General features: G+C 56.7%; 2 protein-coding genes and 1 long non-coding RNA gene across 5 annotated transcripts; 1 reads left to right on the forward strand and 2 right to left on the reverse strand.

Annotated features, from left to right (window-relative positions):
* Positions 1-986: 986 nt before the first annotated feature.
* PCOLCE (procollagen C-endopeptidase enhancer) lies at positions 987-5,944 on the reverse strand. The gene is made up of 9 exons (XM_047713615.1): positions 5,811-5,944; positions 4,835-4,943; positions 4,148-4,406; positions 3,140-3,264; positions 2,526-2,662; positions 1,994-2,223; positions 1,646-1,723; positions 1,355-1,525; positions 987-1,222 (listed from the first exon to the last, which is right to left on the reverse strand). Exons 1-9 carry the CDS (start codon positions 5,903-5,905, stop codon positions 1,056-1,058), a joined length of 1,371 nt encoding a protein of 456 aa, XP_047569571.1. The 5' UTR covers positions 5,906-5,944; the 3' UTR covers positions 987-1,055.
* A 197-nt stretch (positions 5,945-6,141) lies between these two features.
* FBXO24 (F-box protein 24) lies at positions 6,142-16,853 on the reverse strand. Of its 3 annotated transcripts, none has more exons than XM_047713614.1 (10): positions 16,433-16,853; positions 14,157-14,255; positions 13,875-14,058; positions 12,692-12,930; positions 12,222-12,456; positions 11,300-11,458; positions 10,908-11,029; positions 10,509-10,640; positions 7,947-8,117; positions 6,142-7,631 (listed from the first exon to the last, which is right to left on the reverse strand). In XM_047713614.1, exons 1-10 carry the CDS (start codon positions 16,469-16,471, stop codon positions 7,269-7,271), a joined length of 1,743 nt encoding a protein of 580 aa, XP_047569570.1. In that variant the 5' UTR covers positions 16,472-16,853; the 3' UTR covers positions 6,142-7,268. The 3 variants fall into 3 exon arrangements, with proteins under 3 accessions (XP_047569570.1, XP_047569568.1, XP_047569567.1); XM_047713612.1 differs by lacking the exon at positions 16,433-16,853 and adding an exon at positions 14,598-16,400; XM_047713611.1 differs by lacking the exon at positions 16,433-16,853 and adding an exon at positions 14,529-16,400.
* On the forward strand, positions 12,341-13,883 carry LOC125090704 (uncharacterized). Its single transcript, XR_007124418.1, has 3 exons — positions 12,341-12,414; positions 13,147-13,330; positions 13,758-13,883. It is a non-coding gene; the product is annotated as an uncharacterized LOC125090704 (long non-coding RNA).
* Positions 16,854-16,902: the final 49 nt, after the last annotated feature.

Consider the following 16,902-nt stretch of genomic DNA (forward strand, 5'->3'; position numbering starts at 1 on the left):
GGTTTGCTTGTCCCTCTCTCTCTGCGCCTCCCCATGCTTGTGTTCTCTTTCCCCAAAGAAAATCTTTAAAAAATATGTATACATGGGGCGCCAGGGTGGCTCAGTGGGTTAAGCCGCTGCCTTCGGCTCAGGTCATGATCTCAGGGTCCTGGGATCGAGCCCCGCATCGGGCTCTCTGCTCAGCAGGGAGCCTGCTTCCTCCTCTCTCTCTACCTGCCTCTCTGCCTGCTTGTGATCTCTCTCTGTCAAATGAATAAATAAAATCTTTAAAAAAAAATATGTATACATTGTGAAAAGATCACCACAATCAAGCTAATTAACATATCCGACACCTCTGTGGTGTGTGTGTGGGTGTGTGTGTGTGTTGAGAATAAGGGAGAGGGTTTATTTTTTAATTTTTACTTCAAAAATTTTTTTAAAGATTTTATTTTTTTTTATTTTTTTTTTTTAAGATTTTATTTATTTATTTGACAGAGAGAAATCACAAGTAAGCAGAGAGGCAGGCAGAGAGAGAGGAGGAAGCAGGCTCCCTGCTGAGCAGAAAGCCCGATGTGGGGCTCGAACCCAGGACCTGGGATCATGACCTGAGCTGAAGGCAGCGGCTTAACCCACTGAGCCACCCAGGCGCCCCTAAAGATTTTATTTATTTATTTGACAGAGAGAGATCACAGGTAGGCAGAGAGGCAGGTAGAGAGAGAGGAGGAAGCAGACTCCCTGCTGAGCAGAGAGCTGGATGCAATGCGGGGCTCCATTGCAGGACCCTGGGATCATGACCTGACCCAAGCCGAAGGTAGAGGCTTTAACCCACTGAGCCACCCCCAGGCACCCCCTAGAATAAGGGAGAGTTTTGAGCGAAAAGTGACAAGGTCTTACGTTCTTAAAAGATTATTCAGGATAGTAAACAGTCTGTTGAGTCTGTTGAGTTTAACACATGAACGAAATCTCCTAGATGGGCCCCCAGACTACAGAAATGGAGATGTGACCCCTTCCTCCATCAAGAAACATTTATTTGGATAAGAAAGGAGTCTTTAGGGCTCCGGAAGGTAGCCTGGGTTTTAGGCCTGGGACCCAGCAGCCCGAACAGGCTGGGAGGGGCACTTTCTCTTGCTGAGGTTGGTGAGGATCTGGTCCTGGTTGGACCGGTAGAGAACCACGAAGCTGTCTGCAGGAAGGACAGGACCTCTGTTCTCGTCCACCTGGCCCATGATCAGATAACTGGCTCCTGGGGGAGGAGAGGAAGGGGTGGAGAGCATGTTATTGAGACCTTGTAAGATGTACCTCCTTGTCAGAGTCCTTCAGATTCTATCATTTTCATAAGGCTATGTCCTCTTCCCCATTTTGCCACATCCGTTACCTTTCTTCATGGGGGGGCACTGCTTGCAGGGCACATAAAACTTCAGGGGGGTGTCAGTGAGTGGAGAGGGCAAGTCCAGGCCTCCGGTTTTGTAAGCACCAATGAGACTGACGGTGACAGTGAGGCCCTCTCCTGGGCCCCGAACCATGGACTTCACTGTTGCGGTCACCACTGTGGGAGAGTGGGGGTGAGAGGTGAGGCGACAGGAGGCCAGCCCGGGGCTGGATCCAGGAGGGGATACTCCGAGGACAGGAGGGGAGGTTAGAGCTGCTGGCAGGTGGGGCTTCTTACCCAGGCTGCTGGAACAGAAGTTGCTCTGCAGGGTGCCTGTCCGGCGGCACTGCTTTGGGCAGGACACAGCAGGCACGTCTAGGAAGGAGAGGGGGTGCTGTTTGTGGTGGGGGACCCACCCAGCAGGTAGGAAGGGCCACTTCCCTCATAACGGCCTCATTGATTTGAATTCATTCAGAGTTCTGGGCTGCACTGGGGCCCAGCACCCAGTACCAGACATCAGTAAGGAGGAGGCACCAGTGAGTGATGTATGAATGAATGAATGAATGAATGAATGAGTTCGGAAAGGAGGTCTTTGAAATGGCTCTCTTCAGTCTGCGTCCCCTTCCTCCCCCTTCCCAGACTTACCGGGGCCCCCCGGAGTTGCCTGGGCCTCAGATGAGGCCTTTGGTTTCTCTGCAGGTGGGGGTCTGGGCTTGGGGAGCGAGGTACCCGACCGGGCATCCTCCCCCGGGCTCCGGGACTGCCCTTCAGCACCTCGCGGCAGGGTCTTGTAGGAGGCCGAGAAACCATCCGCTGTGACACTGAGGTCAGAGACGAACTGGACAAGGAGCTCGTTCCCTTCAGAAGAGATGGTACTGCGGGTGGCGGGGCACGGAGGAGGGGGCGTCAGGCGGGCCTTTGTTATCTCTGCCCTGGGTTGGCTGTACCAGCTTCCCTCCTTCGCAGGACCTACTCGCCTCTCAATTGATCGGTGGACCCGTCCTGGTGCCAAGCTGGTCTCTTGCCTGGTCGCCTACTAGCTCCGCCCACCCGTTTGGGGCTCACAGGTTCAGATCCCACCTCTTCAGCTAAGCCTGGTCTCCCCCCACCCCCCAGTCCCTTCCCTAGAAAGGTGGAGACGCTGGGACCCACCAACCACCCGGGTCCATCCCCTCACCCCGGGGCCGTGTCGCCGCAGAACTTCCCCAGCCTCTTGGAGTCATCGCTCACTGCTCCGTTGAACACGCTGACCGAGTCATAGCGGCAGTAGGTGTCGGGCTCCAGGTCAAACTTCCCGAAGGTCAGCGAAATCACCTGTCCCCGGGGAGAGAGGAAGCTGCGCGGCTGGACCCCGGAAGCCCAGAAGCTCGTGGCACCTCCTCTCCCTCCTCCCGGGTCCCCCGGTCCCCACCCCCACCCCGTTATAGCATTCACACCGCCGCTCAGAGGGTCACACGCCCAGGGGAACCCTTCGGCGGCGTCTTCCGTCTCGGGCACCGTCTAGTCCTGGCTCGCGCTCAGGGAACAGACCCAGCCTCCACCTCCAGCGCCACCACATACACACACAACCCCGTTTATGGATCAGCGTCCTGTACCTCGCTCTCGTAAGACTTGTCACAGGTGTGATTTTACACTTTTTGTTTGAGTGCAAGCAGTTCTGGGTCTGTTTTTCTCCCTACCAGCGCGAGCTCAGTGGTCGGGACCCAGCAGATGGTCAGTAAATCTTTGCTGGCTGCTGGCTGCAGAATGGCGCCTGGGTCCCCAAGGGCGGCCCGGGCAGGGGGTCAGTACCTGGTCCGGGGGCGCGATGATGTGCCAGGAACAGCTGATGCCCGGGGGGTAATCGGACTCGGGCCAGTTGGGCGTGGTCAGGGTTCCCTGGGCCTTCTCCAGCCGCCCCCCGCAAAATTGGTGCTCTGGGGAGGGGAGAAAGGATTGGGGGTGGGAGGCGGTGGAGACCCTCGGTCAGCTGGGAGAGAGCTCTAGGCTGGAAGACTGTGCTGGAAGCTCGGACGTCTGGGTCCCAGCATGAGGGGACGAGAAGAGGGGTAGGAAAGGGGCTTGGTTAGCAGAGAGGGGGCCTGGAAGAGAAGGGCTTGGGGGAGTCGGGCCCCCAGGCAGGCGGTGGAAGGGGGAGGAGGCATTGGCTGGACACGGTCCCTTCTCTCCCCTCCCCCTGCCCCGCGGCCACATCGTTCCTCTTCCCCTGGGAGATCCCATCTCCCCGGTCCTGCGGAAAAGTCCCCTTTGCAGGCTCGGGAGTCCTCACGTTGTGAGGGTGCCCTCAAATTGGGGCACAGCCCAGAGACCTCTTTAAGGAGGTCTCTGCCTTAAACATTTTAGGGGAGACTTATGCCGCCAGGAGGGGGTGATGGGACCGCAATCGGGAGCCCCGGGCTGGGTGTAGGGGGCTCCGGGTTGGGGGAACCTAGTTCCCCAGCCCGGGGGTGCCCCCTCACGCCCGTCTGAGGGAGCCCGATTGCGGACGGGGGCGGGCAGTTACTCACCGTCCCAGTAACCCCAGGCCGCCCATTCCACCCGCGGGTCGGTGACCCATTTCCGCCTCGCGCCTGGGGGGGGGCCTGGAAGAGGGGGTGGGTGGGAGCGGGAGGGGGGAGAGAAGACGGGGAGGAGGGACTGAAGGGGCAGTTAGTGAGGAAAAAGGGTAAGGGAGGTAATGGGTGCCCTAGGCTCTCGGGCGCCGGGTTTGGCGCCGGGTGTAGGTTAAGGCTGGGGGCGGGGCCTGCGCCGGGGGCGGGGCCAGGAGAGGGGGGAAGGCGGAGGTGAGGGAGGTCTCACCAGTGCCTGAGGTGGCCCTCCCGCTGTACCAGAGCAGGAAGCCTCGTCCTCCCGTCCCCTCGTCCGCCGTCATCCTCAGGGTCACCTGGTTGCCGGGGGCGACTAAGGGCGCAGGCCGGAAGGTCCCGCAGAAGCGTCCAAGCCGCTGGCCCGAGGTTCCAGACCCGGCAAAGACATCCAGAGCATCGTAACGGCAGGCCGAGTGCTGCTCCAAGTCGAAGACTCGGAAGGAAAGGGACACAGTCTGGCCCTCAGGGACCTGAAGGCAGGGACAGGGAAGAGGACCCGCAAAGTCAGGGCACACACAACCCAGGCGGAGGGTACCTGCATTTCATACAGAAACTGGGCCTGAGCAGGAAGGGACCCCATCAGGGTGCAGAGCAGAGGGCCGTGGCTCTGCCCTAGTTTGTGGCTCAGGCAGGGACAAGAACTAAGGGCGTGGAGAGATTGGAGGGTCGAGAACGGAGTTGGGAGTTGGGGAACAGGCCCTGAGTTAAGGAAGGTGTGAGGACACTTTGCCACGTGTTACTGTGGGCACTGCTGCCCTCAGTGACCGGAGGGGACAGGGCTTGGACCTGGGAGAAGTGGTGGTTCGAGGACGGGAGGGGGCCGGCAGACTGGGGTTCCCTTAGCAGTCAGGCCTGCAAGACTTCAACAAGGGGGTAGTGATCAGAAAGACCTCCTCACCGTTATTGTCCAGATGCACTCCTTATTGGGGGGGTAGAGGTTGGGGAAACCCTCACTTGCCACGTAACCTGACTCCCCGGTCACATCCCCTCCACACAGGAACACGGGTCTGGAGAACAGAAGAGGGGTCAGCCATGAATGGAGGAGAGCTTGGGACGGATAGGGTAATGAGGATGGGGCGGGGCGTGGTGGTGCAGGGAGGGACGCCAGGAGGATGGAGGAGAATGGCCTAGGGGATCTGGGGCAGCCTCAGCCAGCCACCGGGATTGAGAGGATTAAGAACAAGTGGGGCCAGCAACTTTGCTGTCTTTCCAACACCCCCCAATCCCCACCCCCACCCCAACAGGAATTCCCGGAATCCTCCCCAGGCTGTTCCTCACTCTCCCCCCCCTCGCCCTGCCTGGCAGTCGGGGACAGGAGCCGCCTAACTACTTCCAGATGTGGACACAGCCACGAGGCCATGGGGGGGAGGGGGGCGGAGAGATGAGGAGCCGCGGCTATGGCCCTCACGTTGAACCTGGAGACCAGATTTCCCCAGCTCCCAACCTTTGCCCTGCTCCTGTTCCTGCTAAGTACTTGAGTATCTGACTCCCAGGTCTCCCACTCACTCTCCCCTCTCCCCCCACCACCTCTGATTCCCTCCTGGAATCCAGATGTCCAGCTACCAGGCAAGTTCAGAGTCTTGGCGCTCTCAGGTTCCACGGAAGGGGGCCAAGGGTCTGGGTGGGTGGGGAGACTTAGAGGACAGGGGACAAAGGGTGGAGGAATGGGGTGGGAGGGGGACAGTGGTGACCCACAGATGATCGTGGTCTTGCAGTAGGAAGAGAGAACTTGGGGGCTAGGGGGGAGCTGGGGCTGTGGGAGATCTGGGGGGGTAGTGTGTGAGTAAAAGGATCCACAGGCTCCACAGGCAAAACCCCCAGGAATCAGGGCTTTTGCAGCTCACTGAAGCTATCTGGAAGGTGCCGAGACCTACCTGGTATAGTTGGGGGTCTGGCCCTGGGCGAAAGGTAGCAGGGCCCAGGCAGTGAGGAGGGGCCCCAAGAGGGAGGCTGTAGCAGCAGGCAGCATGGCCAGGGGGAGAGGCGCTGGGGTCCTCGAGGCAGTGACGGCCGCTGAGTTGAACAGCGGCAGCGGCAGCGGCAGGATAATCAGGGCCAGATGAGGCAGCCTCGGGTGTGTGGGCGTGGGGACTGGCCAGCGGGGCGGGCGGTGGGGAAGGCGGGACAGGGAGAGTTTAGTCGGGACAGTGGTGAGTCCAGGGGCCTCTCTACATCCAGGACACATAAATATTGACCCAAGTGGGGGTCGAGCAGTGAAGGGCAGAAGAAGCATCAAGCCTCAGCCACAATGCAGGCATCGGGTCCCGTCCTCCGGAAGCCCACTCTGCCAGGTGCGCGAGCATCCTGCGAACACAGCCTCTGGTCCCTCGTCATGATCCTCCCCATGCCCGCCTCAGCACCCACAGGTCTTCCTTCCTTGACCCCCCCCTCCGACATCCAGTCACTCACCCCCTTCCTGACCACCCCCTGGCTCCAGCTTATTTTCCACTTCGGAATTTCTACGGTCTTTTCCCCATCCCCGGGCCAGACTACTCGAAGGAGAAAATTCTGCTCACCTATTTTCTCTCCCCAGTATTCGGAGGTGGGGGAGTGGCTTAAGGAGGCATGGTAAGGGGGCGGATGAAGGGAGCATCCTCCATCAGAGTAGAACGTAAGGGACGTAAGGGACGGGACAACGCATGAGACTGAACCGGGGAGGTAAATCAGGTAAATCGGAGGAGGGGAAGAGATGACTGACTTCCCGGGGACCAAGGGCAATGGGTAGGATGCTCTGTGAGGTCAGAAGCAAGTGGCCTGCTCAGGATGGGAGCAAGTCTGAGGGACAGAGGATCCCACTAAGAGAACCGAGTAGCATATGTTGCCTGCATCGTTCCAGAAGGTGGGGGTTGGACTTCCAAGTCCAGAAGCGGGGGGGGGGGGGGGGGGGGGGGGGGGCGTGTCTTGGGAGGGGGAGGGGAAAGCAAGCCAAGAGATATAGGTGGTCAGGTCTGCAGCACCTGAATGCCTGAGCCACTTCTGCTCTGCCCACCCCGGCCATGCTCCTGTCCTCTGTCACCCACCAAGCCAAACATTGGGCCCCCATCCCCTGCCCCATTTTCCTCCCCGGTCCCAGGGCTCCAAACCGGGCCTCACTTCAGCCTTTTATTCTATTTGTCCATCAAATCTCTTGTCCATGATAGTCAGATTGGGGGCCCCTCCTGGGCAGCCCCCCAAACATTTTACAAAACAGCTTCCTGTCCACCCTGGCATGTCAAGCAATCCCCTCCCCCCCATGTGCACATACAGTGTTTACTGCTACCGCCCTGTGTCTCCTTAGCTCCTGGCCCAGGGCTGCACTCTCCCTCCCGGGGTGAGATTAGGAGGGGGAGGGGTCAGCTCTCAGGGTTTGGGGGACCTGGGCCGACCCCTGCAGCAGCCCTCTGCAGCATGTCCAAGGCCTCCCAAAAGAAATCCTTCTGTGCCGCCATCAAGGGCATCCAGCCCACGATCTCCTTCATTTTTTCCATGCGATCCTGCAACGTGGGGCAACTGTGGATCTGGCTGAGGTACTCCTCACAGGCCCGGGCTGTCCCCCCAGGGTCCTGGGATGCTCCGGGCCCCAGGCTGGGCTCGGGGGTCCCCACCACCCTGCTGGCTGGTAGGTCCCGGTAGGTGGGGTGGTGCTCGATGTCATGGCTGGACAGCATGTAGAGGCACTCTCTGGTAGAGCAGAGGGAACAGGCACACAAAGGAACCTTGGAGAAGAGAAGGGGCGTGGCTCAGTGGGGCCATTACTGAGGGGCTCCCAGGAAGTTCCAGCTGTTGTGTTCCTCCCTCTCCAGCCAGCCCTGAGCCAGCAAGTGAGCTAGGGCTGGCCAAGCCGCAAGGTTGTGTGAGGTCAGAGAGGGCCAGCAGGGTCTGCTGAGGGAGGGAGCCTGGGGCTGTGGTGTGTGGCCCGGAAGGGAGGCAGGTGGTGCTGGGGCGATGGGGCCCCCCGGGGTTCGTGTGTGCAGGCTAGCTCTATGGCTCCTGCCCTCCCTGGTTGCCTGCTGGTCTGACAATGCTCTGACCTTGACGTGGAGCTTCACGAAGGAGGCACTCCCCTTAGGCCAGCCAGGGAGGCGGCCTCCAGCGCCACAGCCGCAGCCCAGAAGCTCCTTGCTGAAGTCCGAGCCCTGGCTCAGCACCAGGGAGTGGTTGAGGCCACACCACAGGGCAATGGGGCGTTGCAGATAATGCACCTGAGGACACAGGGCCAGGATCCCTAAAGTGGGAACGCCAAGGATTTGGGGGCCCAGACAGGACAGGAAGGCTCAGGGAAGAATCTAGAGAAACTAGGAGGGGAAAGGGAAGGGACTCCGCATCCCCCAGCTCCCACCACCCCACTCCCAGCCAGGAGGCAGACCAACAGCAATCTCTCCCTCCTTGGTTCTCCTGAAGCCCCAGTCTGACTGCATGGGGTCTAGCACTTTCGTCGGTTCCTCATCTTTGCTCCCCAGAAAACAGGCTACTTGCCTGAGCCCAGGGTCTGCTATCTGCTCCCTCACTGTCACCCCAGGCCTGTGCCAGCCCAGCCTTTCATCCTGCTTTCCAGCGCCAGGAGGAGGGCTATCCTTCCTCTTCCCAAAGTTGAAAGACTCCCTCCCTCCCTCCAGGCCAGCCCCCAGGAAGGACTCCCCTTCCACTTATTCCTCTCTCCTGTCTCCAGCAAGTTCAATTTGTCCTATCCCTGTCTTTCAAATTGGCTACCCTATTTTGAAAAAACAACATGGCCACCGGATTCCAGCTGCTTCCAACCTGTCTTTTCAGGCAACAGAACTGGTTACGTGACCAGTCTGAGGTTGATCCCTTCCTGCTCTCACCATGGCCAGGCTTTCCTGCACCTTCTTGTGATCTGGCTTCTCTCCTTACTAAGCTACTGACATGTTCTCTCCAAACGCACTTGACCTCCCAGCTGTCAAATCCCAGAGCCTCTCACACACTTTCTCCTGAGATTACGAGGGCTTTAATTTTGAAGACACAGGCAAGTAATTTATGGTCATGATAGAAGTTATAAAATATTGGTGAGCAAAGAGTAAATTAAAAATCACTGGCCAGGGGCACCTGGGTGACTCAGTGGGTTAAGCCTCTGCCTTTGGCTCAGGTTGTGATCTTAAGGTCCTGGGATCGAGCCCCGCATCGGGCTCTCTGCTCAGCGGGGAGCCTGCTTTCCCCCTTTGCCTGCCTCTCTGCCTACTTGTGATTTCTCTCTGTTAAATAAATAAATAAAATTTTAAAATCTTTAAAAAAAAAAATCACTGGCCAGGGGCGCTTGGGTGGTTCAGTCTGTTAAGCGCCTGGCTCTTAATACGGGCTCAGGTCCTGATCTAAGGGTTGTGAGTCAGAGTACCTCATTGGGTTCCACGCTTGGTGTGGAGCCTACTTAAAAAAAAAAAAAAAAAAATCACTGGGAATCCTACCACCTACTACAAACATCTTGCTGGATATTCTTCTTCACCACTGCGTGTGTGTGTGTGTGTGTGTGTGTGTGTGTGTGTGTGTGTACAAATTGTATGTTTTTTTTAAATGGCATTGTATTATGTAAAATAATTTTTTTTCACTGAAAAATATGGCCTGACCATCTTTCCGTGTCAGTAGGTATTTTCCTGCATTATCTGTCAGCCTGAGTTACTCCCTCCTGTTTGAAACTCTCTGAGCCCACAGCTTCTGGGATTTGGCATCCGAGAATGTGCCCATCTGGCGTCAGAGACAGCCTTTTCATTCCCTCTGCCTAGGACATTGGCTCCTGCCCGGGATTTGCCCCTCTATCCCTATTCCTGTCCATGTCAGCCTTGTTTCAGTGTGGACCCTAATGCCAGCGAGACATTTCCATTTTAGAAAAAGTCCAAATTCACGGTGTTTCTCTTTCCTCAAGCCAGCATCCCTTCCCACGTTTGTAGGCATGCCGTCTTTCTTCAAGGGGTCTCACTCCAGAACCTCTTTTGTCCTCGGGGCCTTCTCACATCTCAGCAGTTTCTAGGGCCTGTTCATTTCCTTTCAAAAACATCTCCGGGATCCTTTCTTTTAGGTTCCCACTGCCCCAGGCTCTTCTTGTCTCAAGTGTTGCCCCAGTGGGCTTCTCATTCTGCGGCCTCCTGTTCTCAGTCATCGCGGGGTTACCTTCTGCTCCCGAACCTGCGGTGACTCCTTCCCAAATCTATACCTCTCTGGGCTCACCCCCACCTGCGCCGCTTCCTATCTACCGATGTTGGAAACACCCTGTCTGCTTTAAGTGTGTGCAAGCTGCGTTCTAGTCCCCATTATACAGTTCCCTGTGCCCACCCGAATCCAATCTGACCCATCAGGCCCTGACGACAGCTCACCTCTGCTGGTTAGACCAGCCCACCGCCCAGTCTCCCTGCTTCACTAAATTGTTAACTGCACTTAGAGCAAGCACCACACAGAACGGACCTCACAGTACCAACCCTGGGAAAGTCATGCAGCAGTAGTACCACGGGCATTACATACTGGGTGGCTTAATTTCCCCAGGGAGTAGGAGTGGATTCTAAAGACAGTGGAGAAGTGGAGAGATCCAGGGGTTAGGGAATTGGAGGAAGGGGGTCAGGATGACAGTAACGGAGAAACAGTCTCACCTGTGTGGGTTCCCCTCTGTCCATTTTGTCACCTGTCCCCAGCTGCCCATATCTGTTATTTCCCTGCATGAAGATTCGGCCAAATTCATCCACCAGGCCAAGGTGATTGTAGCCAAGAGCACAAAATAGGATCTAGGAAGTAAAGCAGAAAGAGGAGGGGACTATTCAGTTCCCTCCAGGGGAACCCTGAGCTCTAGAATCTCCCAGCTGCTAACCTGCCAATTCTAGCTGCCTTCTTTTGGCCTTGCCCGCTGCCTCACCCCTCTCTCTGGGTCCCCTGTCCCTCCCTGAGCAATCATTTGATCCCTGCTCACATTTCAGACCTCTGGCACTTTTCAAACCCTAACACAACCCCCCTCTGCCCGCCCCCTGGTCTGCCCCATCCCTCCAGGCTCCTACCTTGGCAGGCAGTGAGAGAGCAAGCGGCATCTGCTGGTCCAGGGGGTCAAAGGCTTGAAGGGTCCCAAAGAGATCACGATACACCCCTGGGGTATGCACCTCAAAATACACTCCTCCCTGGTCTGGGGGGTCAGGAGCCCTCAGCTTAGCAGCTTTGGGCACCTGTTTCCTAGAGATAAGGCCCTACCTGGGATAAAAGCTACAAGATCTGGGGTGTCTCACACCCACTGGCAATGTACCAGTTATGATATCTGGGAACCTAAACTCATCTTTTCACTAGGATGCCCAAAAGGGTCCATCACAGAGCTGGAGTAAGCATCAGGGGGAGCTGTTCGTATCTGGAAGGTCTGTTTTAAGACCAGGGTCTGGAGAAGAAGGAAGGTGGTTCTTACCCGTGACGTAGAGAGTACTGCTCTGGTTGGAAGCCATGCAGGCCACACGAAGGTGAGGCAGGCAACGGGACACCTTCCTCAGGGCCAGCTGGACGGTGTAGGAGCGCGGCTGGTCCAGCTGGGTTTCGTTCACTACCAAAGAGTAGATCTTTCCTTCCTCTGGGGGGATGGGAGATGGGGGAGAGGCAGACAATTATGGCGGGGGAGGGGACCCCCCAATATCCACATTAAGTTCCCAGGAGACTCTCTAAGGCATACGGATGAAACATTTACTGTCCTGGAATGGGGCTGGAAGAAAAAGGGTAGAAATGGAATAAGGGAAGAGTGACCCTGAGTTGTCCAGACTCTAGCCCTTTACCACCCAAAATAAATCAGGCAAGTCCTTGAGTGTAAAAGATGAGTGGAGAGAACACCTAGCAGTGAGAGTTGGTGGAATCCGACTGGAATGTTAGGAAGAATGATGCTGGGAACTTGGGGCCCTGCTTGGCTAGAATAGTGGTTTCCAACTTTTTTTTTTTTTTTTTCCCCACAGCACCCTTTTTTTTTTTTTTTAAAGATTTTATTTATTTGACAGACGGAGATCACAAGTAGGCAGAGAGGCAGGAAGACAGAGGAGGAAGCAGGCTCCCCGCTGAGCAGAGAGCCCGATGCGGGGCTCGATCCCAGAACCCTGGGATCATGACCCGAGCTGAAGGCAGAGGCTTTAACCCGCTGAGCCACCCAGGCGCCCCCCCACAGCACCCTTTATTGAAATGAAACACATAGCATCTTAGACTAGGAGGCAGACAAAAAGCAAAGCTCTTGGATTTGAGAGCAGGATGAGGTGGCTCGCAGAAACCCATGTGAGAGGCCTCCTCTGCCCCTGCCTCAGGACCCGAAGATCTGTAGAGAGCAGTTTGCAAACCACTGCTCTGGGCCACACCTGTGAGAAGCAGCAGAGCCCGCTGCGTCTCCTGACCGACCAGCACAATCTGTTTGAAGCTCATGGAGTGGTGGAAAGTCATCTTGAAGACACGCTGCCCACTGGACTGCAGATAGACCTCAACACAGTCACAGGCCCGGCTGCCCGTTGTGCCCACCATGCCTGGCTGCTCCCGAGTGGCCAATACATAGAGGTATTTACGGTAAACCGTGTCACATCTTGGGTCCGAGGCAAACTGTAGAAAGGGTTGCAGGTGTCTGGGATCTAGGCCTTGGAATGGAATGAGGCTGGGCCAACGGGAGCCTCTCACAACCCAATGGGGTGAGAGATGAGGTACTTGGGGTTCAGGGCTGGGAAACAAGGGCTTGTTTCTCAGTTCCTGGGACAGGAGGGCAGCTGTCCTGAGGAGAGGACCTCAGGGCTGGTGTGGTCCCCGGGTCCCCTTGGGAGGGGTGGGCTCTGCTACTCACATCCTTGGCTCCGCGACACAACACAACATAGCGGCAGGCTCGCTTCCACTGGATCTGGCCAAGGGTAGAGGAGACCAGGGCATTTTTGAGGAAGAAGAGGGTCCCCGCGTAGTCAAGAATGAAGACGTGGTCCTTGGTGGGCAAGAAGTGGCGGTAGCCGTGGGCTAGCAGGGGGGCTACGCTCTTGCCGAGACAGCGGCGGCGGCCCCCGAATGCCTGGAAGTACAGGCCCTTCGTGTCTGGAGAAAGGAAGGAGATGGAAGGTTCAAGGGGTCAGAATGGCACAATGGAGAGGAATCAGAGCTAGAGCGGACTAGATTTCTCAGACAGCGTGGTAGTTAGCAGCTCCCAGACCTAAGACTGGGGAACAAACCCCTTCCAAAGGACACTGGAAAGCTCAGAGCATATCTTTAATAATTCCTTATGCCTGAACTTGAGTTCTCTGCTCCCCTCAGCCCAGGGCACTACACATGCTTTGGAGCTCTTCTTCAGGCCCACCTTGCATCAGAGACATCGAAGGGGAAACAACACATAGAAAAGCAGCAGGAGGAGGAGTGAAAAAGAATGATCCAGAAAGGCCAGTAAACCCGCCCGGGCTCCGGATCTGCTATCTGGATCAGATCTGGATCTCCATCTCCAGTGTGTGAAATCAAGTACTTGGATAGTGGCTCCCTGGGAATGGTTTAGATCGTGTTTCTCAGCCTGGAGTGACTCTGTCCCTCAGGGAACACTGGTTGTCGCTTCTAGGGGGAGGTTTGCTCCTGGCATCTAGTGGGGGGAGGCTAGGGATACTGACGATCATGTGAAATGCACAGGACAGGCCCCCACTCCAAATAACTATTTGGCCCCCAAATGTCAACGGTGACAAGGCTGAGGAACCCTGGTTTAGAAGAGGGAAAACTCCAGGTTTGGGGAGTGGAGGTGGTGTCCAGGGTAAAGATTTGGAAGAGAGTTTGACTATGGAGGGAGGTTTGTCAGGGATGCTAGTAATGGGGGTTCCTCAGAAGGTGGGGCTAGAAGCTTGTAGCACTGACAGCATATGTTTGAATCTAATGGGTTCTTCCAGAGAAAGGGGCCCCGGAAGTTTGGGCAGGAATGCGGAGGCAACTCTGTGGAACAGGAGGGACCCCAGAATAAGGTAGGACAGAGGCAAAGACAATGGGGGTCTCTGGGGGAGGTGTACAGTTAAGAATGGCAGCTCTCTTCCAGGGCCGGACCCCAGAACCCTGCTCTCGTAGGCGAGGACTGAGCCTGCGACAGATGCGTCTCCACACGCCCTCGGCGTCGCAAACTTCGTGGAAGTAGTGGCAGGTCTGGCCCAGAGCGACTACATCTCTGACTGGGAGGAATGAGATGATATGCTCCACCTGGGGGGGCAGGAGGGAGGAAGCAGGGATCAGCGGGGTCCCTCAGTGGTCTGGCCCCCTGCCCTTTATTCTTTAATACCTCCCTATGGAGGACTCACCAGCTCTGGGGGTAACAGCTGAACAGAAATAGGGTTCCCTCTCCCCTTCTTCTCTTCACCCCCAGGCTCTGGGCCACATGAAGGGCAGCTCCGCTTCACCTACCCAAGGAGAATGGGGAGCACAGGGGTTCCATGAGAGTCAGGCCTCTTTTGCTGCCTTCTCTCAGCCTGTCTTTCATTAGCTACTTTCTTGGGGGCTCACAGCTCTGTCTTCCGGCTCTGTGTTCTCAAATCCTCCCATCTCTCTCTCTAGGTCCGTGGGTCACCCTTCCCTGTCTGCCGTGTTCCTTGGTCCACCGACTCCAAAGAACCCCTCCCCCGATCTCTGGCTGCCATCTTCTTGTCCTTCCCTTGGCTCGGTCCCCCCCTCACCCGGAGCCCCTCCTCCCGTCCGCACAGCCCGGTGACTTTTTGCAGCTTTCGCCTCCGGCTTCTCCTCACCATCCTGACTGCCCCCTCCCTGCTCTTGCCCTCATCTCTCTGTGCCCCTAGGCCCCCCGTAGTCAGCTCCCTGGCCCCCGTCCCTGCTGCCTTTCCCACACCATGTCCCCCGCCTGGGCTTGGGGGACCTCTGAGGCCCCTCTGCCTCCTAGACCCCTCCCCCATGGAGTCTGGGAAGACAAACCTCTCTGTGACCTCACTGCCCAGCCACTGTGACCTATTTTCCCCAACCTGGCCCGGGATTTTTCTCTTAGTCAGCTCCTGGGTTCTAGCTCAGTGTTCGCCCCCTCAGTGGCTCATGGGATATGCATTTTACAGGAGAGAGAAAGTGTGAACTACTGGTAGATGAGGCCTTTCCTTTTGGGGAGTAGTTCTGAGGTCCCTCCACTTGAGGCCCTTTTAGCATTAACTTGGCTCCGTAGGGAAACACTGGTGAGTTCTTCCTACCTCAGTAGGCCAGGGCCTCCAGGGATTTGTAGCCCAAGAGTATAAACTCAAACAAACAAACAAACAAACAAACAAACAAAAAAGTATCAACTCAGTTTGACAGCTGAGGGGGAACGGTGACCCTGCTAGACTCTCTTAGAGTCTTAAGATCAAAGTGGGGATAATTCAGCACAAACTCTTTAGTCTTGTAAAAACACACTCAAAGCATGTCTCCTGGGACAGTAACCTCAAGGCATGTGTGAAGGACAACCTATCAAGGTGGAAGAAAGGGCTAGAATTACTTTGAAACTTGGGATATCTCCCACAGTCTAAGCTTTTAATGTAGTCTTACGGGGGAGGGGGTGCCATGTATGAGAAACAGCAGAAGTTGGGGGTGTGTCTGTCCAGGTAGGACCAAAGGATCCACACCAATAAATTCAAGGAGTAACCGGATCTTCCAGGAACTTGAAGCAATCCAGTCCTGGAAAACCAGCCCTCCGCTGCCTAGCATTACAGACTTTATTGCGCTAGCTAATTGTCAGCCACCCGAACTCCCTTATTCATGGGGACTAGTAAACAACTAGTTTTGAGACACCGGAGATGGAATTTTAATCATTCAATAAATGTTTAGGAATGTCAACATTTGAGATGTCATCTATAAGAAACTCTCAGTGGTTTGCGGTCAGGCAACTCTGACTGTATCCTAAGAGGATGCTAAGATCTCTCAGACAGAAGAAGGATCGTCGGCTTCCTCCGGTGTCTGGGTCCCCTTTTATCTCTCCATTGCAGCTCAGGAGGCAAAGAGGAGGGTGCAGATAGAAAAAGCCCACCGAAGCAGCTGCTAGGAAACCGATGGGAAATCGGGCTTCTAGAGCAAGCGGTAACTTGCGGTTTGCTCTTGCCAACCCATCGACCTCCCTCCGCCTCAGTTTCCTCATTTGTAAAACGGAGGGCTTCTTCTGGAGGTCACGGTCCCTTCTGGACCATGCTTCCCCCGTCCGCCCTGGGGTTGTCATCACAATTCCCGCCCAGGCGCGCTCTTCGGGGTCGGGCGGCAGCTCTGGAGGCTCTCGGGTCTCCCGCAACCCTTCCTCCAGGATTGAGCTGGGCATCTCCGGTCTCTGCTAAGCGCCCCCGTCCGCCGGGGCTCCGGACACCGCCGCAGGGTCTCAGCCTCCACGGCCAGAATGGTCTCCACGGTCCCTTCGGATGCAAAGACCACCTGCGCACTGGCCTCAGGCATCGGCTGGCTCCAGCCCCCCATCCCCGGGCCTCCCTAGCGCCCTCAAAGCGGACTCGCTCCCTAACAGTTCCCGCTCGCACGCGCCACTCCAGCCCCTGCACTGTTCCCAGCCGTGCCGGCGCGCAGAGCTCACATTCTTTACCTTAGTCTCAAAGTTCTAGCTCACCCGCCTCCTCCTAGGCGAAGGGACCGCCTTCTCGCCCATACTATTGGTAGGTACAGCCGTCCCTCAGAGAAGAGGCCGGGCCAGGTTCCCTCCGGAGGATCTAACTGGCCTTTGTGACAGTCAGTCGCCTGTATCTGCCTTGCGATTGGTCTCCGTTGGAAGAAAACCTGGAGCCCCGGTTTGCGGTCGCTCGGCCTCTATCCCTTCTAGTAGAGCGCCGGCGTCCCAGTCTCCTGGTTAGACCTGATTGGCTCCATCTCCAGACCTCAGCATTGCGATTGGATGCGGTTGCGGGGGGGGGGCGGGCCGGCCTGGAGCGTCGGCCGTTGGCGAGCGCTCCATTCTAGCCCCCTCCCTTCTGTCGCCTCACTCCGGCGCAGGAGTCTCCACCCCCCCGGCGGGTTCTGATTAGCCACTTCCGACGCGTCTCGGGGCCGCTATTGGTTCGCCGGGTCCCTGAGCCCGTTTCC

Source organism: Lutra lutra, chromosome 18, assembly GCF_902655055.1.
Source record: "Lutra lutra chromosome 18, mLutLut1.2, whole genome shotgun sequence".
In the NCBI taxonomy this organism is placed as follows: domain Eukaryota; kingdom Metazoa; phylum Chordata; class Mammalia; order Carnivora; family Mustelidae; genus Lutra; species Lutra lutra.

Bases quoted from the DNA above. Each gene is read 5' to 3' on its own strand.
- PCOLCE (XM_047713615.1), bottom strand. From the start codon at position 5,905: ATGCTGCCTGCTGCTACAGCCTCCCTCTTGGGGCCCCTCCTCACTGCC. The intron at 4,944-5,810 runs GTAGGTCTCGGC...TCTGTTCTCCAG, and splicing joins CAGACCCCCAACTATACCAG to ACCCGTGTTCCTGTGTGGAG. The intron at 1,526-1,645 runs GTAAGAAGCCCC...ACTCTCCCACAG, and splicing joins CTTCTGTTCCAGCAGCCTGG to TGGTGACCGCAACAGTGAAG.
- FBXO24 (XM_047713611.1), bottom strand. From the start codon at position 14,762: ATGGGGGAGGGGTCTAGGAGGCAGAGGGGCCTCAGAGGTCCCCCAAGC. The intron at 12,931-13,874 runs GTACACCTCCCC...TCCTTTCTCCAG, and splicing joins GAGAGCTGCCATTCTTAACT to ACACGAAGGGCCTGTACTTC. The intron at 10,641-10,907 runs GTAGGAGCCTGG...TTTACTTCCTAG, and splicing joins CTCTCTCACTGCCTGCCAAG to ATCCTATTTTGTGCTCTTGG.